General features: G+C 34.0%; 1 protein-coding gene across 2 annotated transcripts in view; it reads left to right on the forward strand.

Annotated features, from left to right (window-relative positions):
• LOC306880011 (protein FAM184A-like) overlaps window positions 1-7,007 on the forward strand; it is a 144,853-nt gene extending 137,846 nt beyond the window's left edge. Inside the window, exons 18-19 of one of the 2 annotated variants that reach the window (XM_079433274.1) lie at window positions 209-417; window positions 6,498-7,007. In XM_079433274.1, the coding sequence (XP_079289400.1) occupies window positions 209-417; window positions 6,498-6,579 (291 nt within the window). In that variant the 3' untranslated portion in view covers window positions 6,580-7,007. The remainder of the gene's footprint in view (window positions 1-208; window positions 418-6,497) is intronic. The other variant, XM_079433275.1, reaches the window with a different exon arrangement.
• The last annotated feature ends 938 nt before the right edge of the window (window positions 7,008-7,945 follow it).

The raw sequence follows: 7,945 nt of genomic DNA on the forward strand, positions 1-7,945 counted from the left end.
TCAACAGCCTCTTCCTCTGACACCTCTCTTTCGACTCATTTTGATTTGATTGGCTGAGAGCGACTGATGCTTCCTCTGCTGAGTGTTGCAAGCTTGACTTTCAGGGTGGGCATTTGTTAGGAAGCAATCATTAGGAGAACCTCTCAAAAATGGAGCGTCAAGCTCTCCCAACTTCCTTTTTGTTTGCTTTTCTTGTCGTCCTATGTAGCAAAAGCGAAAGAACGACAAGTCAGCCACCCGATTCAGCAGCTCGGCCAATCTTAGGGCCAATGTGGAGGCTTCCGGGACAGGGAGCGGCCAGCCCCAACCCAACCGCCTCGAACCCATCCCCAACTCCCCCATTCACCAGCTGGAGCCTAACACGAGCAAACCCCTGCCCCCACCAACCCCTCTCACCGAACCCAAGAAATTGACGAGGTGAGGCGCACCTCATCACGGCAGACGCCTCGCTCTCAGCACCATGGGCCAGCGGTTAAACACACCAGCACACTGAAAACCGGCCGCCCACTTTTCTAGAGACAGCTGTTGTATCCCTTTTATGTGCTGAGGAAATGCACACCCAAACTTCTGATGGTTTGCTTTGTGTTTGCATCTCCCAGGTTCCTCTCTGCCTAACAGAGAGCGTCAAATCTGGAATTACGGCTCCGATCTCTGAAGAAACAAGTAATTAAGTCAAATAATGAGTGCGTCGCCCTGGTCTCAGACTTGATCCATGTTGCAATTTGCATTTGGATTGGTGCTATTTGAAGGATGTGCTGCTTTTTTGGGGGGTAAACGTAGGAGAATTGAAGTTGCCAAGCCAAAAAGTTGCCAAAAAAATCATTCACATTGATTTTTTAATTTTATTTTCGTAGTCGGTACACTTGTTTGGAATGGAATGCTATCAAACTACACATACTAAAAATATATTTTGTATGCATGGTATACTATACTTTCCAAAATGTGCAGTATACAACAGTTTGCTAGGCTGGGTACTGTTTCCCATAATGCAAAGGTCTTGGTTTAACCTTTTAATTTCCATTGATGAATGAGCATCTCTTTTTTCTTCTTTTAAACTAATTTCATTAATTTTATGGCATTTTACACTAAACGTCGTTTTATTTAATTTTTTTGTCTTTATCATTTTATTTATATACTAATATAGTATTTATTATTTTTTTAAATTCTTTTATTTATATATATTATATTTTAATAAATATTTCCATTTATCTTTATTTTATTTCGTATTTCATTTGAGTGATTTTAATGCTTCAACTTTAACTTATTACAGTTAGTTGCAAAGGTAACATTTCTAATATTCTCATTTTTAATTTCTAATCATTTAATTTCTTATGTAATATTTTATTTAAGCCTTATTTTAATTAACATAATTTTTATTAGTTTTAGTTCTATTTAGTTGTAGTCAAGAACAACGCTGTACCAAATTATGTAATTATATCAAAAAAGTTTTTATTCATTTTTTAGATATTTACTGCATGCTTACTTCTTGTTTAATTAAACATGCAGTGCAATGCAGTAATGCTAACAATCTAGCATACTCCTTTCTGAAACATTCTTACTGCATATGGCATCCTGTTTCACACTGTTTTCAAAAAGTAGCATGCAGTATACTGTGTACTTCACAGTATGCAAGAAGCTAGTATTCCATTCCGAACACAGCCAGTGCATCCACATCAGCCAAATAAAAGGGATACTTGAGCTTTTTCCTAACAATGATATACATGTATGCTTAATGTTACTTTCTGAAGTCCCATACATGAGCTTTGGAAATGGCATTGGAATGCAAATGGGAGCATGTGTCCCCACCGTTGCAGTGCATGCTGGGAGTTGGTGTATGTCTCTGTGTTGTGTTTTCTGTTTGTGATGGAAGTTATATTACTCATCTGTCACGTAATGTCTTTTATTGTTCTTGTACACCACAATGCATCGGAGAGAATGAATATTTTAATTTAACATTTGAAACAAAAATATTCATTTTCCATAATGTACTGTCTTGCATTTGTGTGAACATGTAAATTACACTGTTTTAGGATTTATACTCTTTAAATACACTATTTTTACTCTTTTTCAACAATAAACCTTTGCTTGGCTCTGCTTTTGCAGTCGGCATGTTTTGAGCAGTGGCCGTATCATGCATGTTTTGCTGTCACTCTTGCAGCTGCTCTTGACCCAGGAAGTATCATCTCGTCTGAAGCACTACGTGTGTTTCCTTGCATGCTGGTTTGAATGAGGTGCAAGTGATGCAGCAAGGTAGACTTGTGTGGAGTTGTCCTCTTTTGTCATGAGACACTCATGTGGCTCTCACACACAGTCTATCTGGTTCAATGCATATCAGGGTGAACTTGGTCCACTTAGCAACTGAACTAGAGTCACTTTTTAATATTCAAGTCGGGTTCTTTCTCATATTCAAAAATCTGTTGCCATTTTTAAAAGAATTATGATTTCACACAGTTTTCTTGCACTTGAGCTTTAGGGTCTCAAAATACATTTAAAAGTGCTCTTTGTAATTTGACACTCGAGTTTTGTGGGTTTTAGTCATTGTTTGCTGTGAGGCTATTTATATGCTAATGTACTCCTAAAAGTTGACAAAATTCACTTTTAGAAGATATGCACATTTAAAATGTACAGTCTGGGAAAATGGAGAAAAATAATGATGTTTACACATTTATGTCCAGTCAAATGCTCTCTAGAATGAGAATTAGGTTATTATTTAAAATATTTTATGAAAAATGTACTTTTTGATCTACCTGAAGTCCTGTTTTAATAGGAAATATGTCAATTTCAGATTTTTTTAAATAGCTAGATTCATCACAATGGTCAAAGACATTCATCAAGCACATTTACAAGTACTACATATTATTTGACACTTTAGTTTTGTGGCTTTTATTCAATATGCTTTTGCTTTCAGGCCATTTATATGCTAATGTAATCCTAAAAGTTCACTTTTAGTAGATGTGCACATTTAAAATGTAAAATCTAGAAAAATGGAGAAAGAAATATTGATTTTACACATTTATGTCTGGTCAGATGCTCTCTAAAATGATAATTAGGTTATTAAACATAGCCAAAGTTCTGTTTAATATAAATGTCAGTGTTTTTTTAAACAGCTAGATGCATCACAATGGTCAAAGACATCCATCTAGCACGTTTACATAAACCAATGATTTCTAAAAATGCTATTTGTAATTTAAGACCTGAGCTTTGTGGTTTTAGTTGACGTGTTTCAGGCCATTTATATGCTAATGTACTCCTAAATGTTACCAAAATTGATCTTTGGTTAGGAGTTTGATTGACAGGCAATCTGATCATTCATAACGCCGAATCTGCCATTTTATCCGACATACAAACCAGACAGGAGAGTAGATTAATGTCGGTGGACTTGAACTTGAAAAATAGTGCGTATTGACGTCTTTCTGATGTTCATTCATGTTTATTTTGTGCTATAACTAGTAAAGAGGAAGAGATGATTGCTTCACATGCCGCTTGAATTAAGGCGATTTAACGATCTGTCACGACACATTAAAGATCCGCAATATGATATTTATTGTTTAAATTTATTTCAAAACTGAAAAATTTGAAAGCTGAGACTTTGTTTCATACAAAAGTAACCTGCTTTGTCTTGTCTGTCAGCATGCGGTCAGTGTCCTCTTTGCTCCATGATATATTTTTCACTGTGTGAGAACAAGATATTAGAGCACCTGAGCTTGTCAGACGTAGCAACAGTAACTAAGGGGGCGGGTCTTTGCGAAGGGTCAATTCATTGTTAGCAGATATTACATTAATATACAGTCTGAGAAAATAGAGAAAAAATATAGATTTTTACACATTTTGGTCATGTCATATGCTCTCAAAAATTATATTTTTTTTTAAATGGACTGTACGAATTTCCTGTTTTAATGAGGGATTTCAATTGGGTCTTTAAAAATGTGATGCTCAAGGAGTGATAAAAAAAACTGCTAGATGTGTCACAACTGTCAAACACATCTGTCTAGTACTTTTACATAAACTAATGATTGAAAAAGAGTGCAAGAATGCTGTGTGAACAACCATCAGAAAGCATTACAAATTCTAGAATTCACCATATTTTTGCGTAGATGCTAATTTGCTTTAAATAAGTCAAATGAGCTCTATTTCTGTGTGTGCTGCTTTGAAGGCGCTTAACTTTCATTATCCCGCGTCCGTCTCAGTGCAGGTAGACGTTGCGTTAGTGCTGAACGGACTGATGTAAATGCTCGATTGAGCGTTAAATTGAGTTGCTGCAGCTAAGGCATCAGAGACCAAAGCACATTGATTTCATTGGAGAAATAAGATGAGATTTCAAACAAAGAATACCAAAGATTCAGAAGTTCGAATACACAAGAATGGATTGACTGAAGATATCAGCGCTGATCATTGCCTTGTCTGGTGGCTGACTCAACTTTTCAAACTACTTTCACATTAGTGTAATAAATTGCATATTTATAAGTCTCTCTGCATTAGATGGCACAGTACAGTAACATGACAGTGAGATGCATACATTCTCAGAAAAAAAAGGTACAAAAGTTGTCACTAGGGAAGTATCCTTTAAAAAGGTACACCTTTGTACCTTATTTATCCCTAAAGGGTGCATATTAGTACCTTAAATGTTCCTATTAGTAACTTAAGTGTATTAGTACTTAAATAGTAGTTATTAGTAACCTTTGTAAGGGTAACACACACTCCAGTGACAACTTTTGTATTTTGAGATTTTTTTCACATTAATGATTCAAAAAATAAAATATGATTAACTGGCTTTAAGTGGTTTTCTTTAAGTCAGGGGCTACAGGTTTTGATTAGTGCTGTCAAATGATTAATCGCGATTAATCGCATCCAAAATAATTTATCATGTAAATACAAGCAAATATTTTCAAAATACATACTGTATGTATGTGTATTTGTATTTACATAATAAATATACACAGTACACACAGATGTATTATGTAAAAACTTTTATTTTGGATGCGATTAATCGCGATTAATCATTTAACAGCACTAGTTTTGATATATTTGATTCCAATTAAGTTCCTGAATTTGAATTGTTTGAGAACAGGATACAGAATTTCAATTCAAATTCGAATGTAAAGAGATTCAAATGAACTGAAGTTCAAAGAAATCTATGTGACTGTAACTTTAAAGTTTAAATGTTCTTGTTTGACAACTTTGAAAGTAACAATAAAAAAGACATGAGGTTGATAGATAGATAGATAGATAGATAGATAGATAGATAGATAGATAGATAGATAGATAGATAGATAGATAGATAGATAGATAGATAGATAGATAGATAGATAGATAGATAGATAGATAGATAGATAGATAGATAGATAGATAGATAGATAGATCAGATTGAAGAGCTCCATCAATATCTCTTTCCTTCTTTTCTCCATCTCAGACTTCCAGATGTTAAACTATTCTTAAGAAACAGGAAGGAGGCATCAGCCAGCCGTCAGCGTACTGCAAACGTTCAGAGTCAGTGGTAGAGGCCCAGATGTCAGTCAGTCAGTCAGTAAGCATTTCAACCATACAGCTGGGCTACCTGAAAAAAACCTTGCAGCTTATAGCAACTCCTTTCTCTCAATAAACAATGAAATGTTCTGCAGCAGCATAGAGGCACGTTTGTGCTCAGGCTTTTAAAGAGCAGAGTTGTGAGGGACAAATAAAAAGTGTTTCTATAAACGTTGATCTGAGGGCTAAATTAATCAGGATTGAAAGCGGGTTCTGCTCCAGAAGACCTTGGAAAGAGCTGGAGGTTGACAACATCACAGACGCACACAGCACACTTCAGAGAGAAACTCAATTCTAGTTTATAAGCTTCCTGGGAAGGTTTTATGAGAGAAACTCAAATTAATATTTTGCAAAGAATTTGTTAAAGAGTCTATCTATCTATAGATTTATTTATTTTGCAAAATATAATAAAAACAGTAATATTGTGAAATTGCATTTGTTAAATTTCGAATTTTGATAACATACCTGTTTTCTATAATATATATTACAATGTAATTAAGAAGAGCAGCAGTTATTCAAAATAGAAATCGCTTTCATTTTAATCAATTTAATGCTTTCTTGCAGAACAAAAGTATTCATTTAAAAAAAATCCTTCTTACCTAAACTTTTGAACAGGCTGAGAAAAAAATGTTTCTTTAACAAATAATGAATATTTTCTTTTTTGAATGTTGATATTACGATAACTATTTACATGATGCCATGGTACATTTTTGCAAGTGTAATGGACTATTGATATCAGATCTCATTAAAAAACATTTAAAACACACACACACACACACACACAAAACAAGAAAAACAAATGAACAGGACAGTCAACTGGTTGCTACGCTTTGAAGTTTTCAGTACCGAGAGAAGCTGTAGTTTAGCTCAGACTACAGTTAGCAGTGGTTTTGTAATTCTCTCCATGTCTCTGACTGCATTTCTTTCTGTTTTTTCTTCTATCTCTGTCTCTCTCTGTTTGTTTTTCTCCTCAGCCCTCCTGAAGGAGAAGAATCACCCGCCACCTCTCCAGACCCCCAGAGACAAGAGTGGTTCGCTCAGTACTTCTCCTTCTGACTTTTGCAGTTAAAGAGCATGTCGACCACACCAAACAAAAAAAGACAAAAAAGTGATATATTATTTAACGACACATCCTTTCATTTGTTCTTTTTTCTCCCCACTGTGAATGGGTTTGTTGTTTTTACAGTGATGATAGGTATGTTTGACATTTCATCTACTGCAGTTTCTATAGAGTGGTGCATACGCTGCTAATTACTATTTGTTAAAAGAGAAAAAAACAACAGTATTGTCTCCTCTGTATCTAATTTTAGAATGCCACCGTATTGACTTTGTTACAGCTGCATTATCAATTTTGGTAGGATTAAACTGTTTGTATGGATGTCTCAACACAGATATAATGATGTCTCACTAATTTTAAAATAAATGCATATTTTATATTTATATTACTGGTGTATGCGTAAGAATAAATAATTATTGTGACATTTAATGAAGTGTGTCTGTTATGTGATTCAACTTTTACCATTCAAAGAACCAAAAGCAAAGAACATTTGATTTAAACTGCCTGTATTTTCATAAACATCAACACATATTGCTCTGAAACAAGGAAAAATAAACACTTTTATTGTCATTTGACTTTTTCTTTATAACTCAAAATGACAAATCGATAATTGGAGGTAAGTTCATGTGTTTTTTTTTTCTTTCATTCTTTTTCTGGAACATATAATAGAACAAAGGCTGTTAATTAAAATAAATAAAAAATAATTGTAAAACTTTTTTCAATTTTATTTTTATTGCATAGGGTGAAGTCAGCTAAATTGGGCCACGTTTTGGTAAATGACTTAGAACACCATCAAATAAGCTATGCATGACATCTAATGATGTTCTTATAAATTAGCATGGGTCTCTTAAATATATTTATATTTTTTAAATGTGAAATAGTATAAAAGTTTTTAAATTATGAGAGCAGGTACCTTCTTGAGCCACGGCACAGCATTTAGGTCAAATGGGCCAATATGAAAAGAGTAATTTCAGCTTAAATCATTTTATTTTTAACAGTAAATTGACACTATTGTCTATAGTGTGCCATATAGCAACACCATAAATGTATTTCATTAAATAGAAAGTTGAATGAATATTTAATTAAACAATGTAATTAAAAATGAACTGATCATGTTGTATAGGTGTATGTTTCTGTGCATTAGTGTCTTTTGTGTGCATGTATGTGTGTATGCTTGTTTTTTTTTTAAAGACTGTTAAGATTTTGAATGAATACATATCTACAGTAGGCCTATAACCCTATTTTCACCCTCAATTTCTGTGTAAAAGTGTTTGTGTGTGTGTGTGTAGCCCATTTTAGCTTAACCAGCCATTTATACCAAAACGTTTTCACAAAATCAAAGTTTCTTTTATAAATTAAACTTTT

This window comes from Barbus barbus (genome assembly GCF_936440315.1).
Source record: "Barbus barbus genome assembly, chromosome: 14".
Taxonomy (NCBI): Eukaryota; Metazoa; Chordata; class Actinopteri; order Cypriniformes; family Cyprinidae; genus Barbus; species Barbus barbus.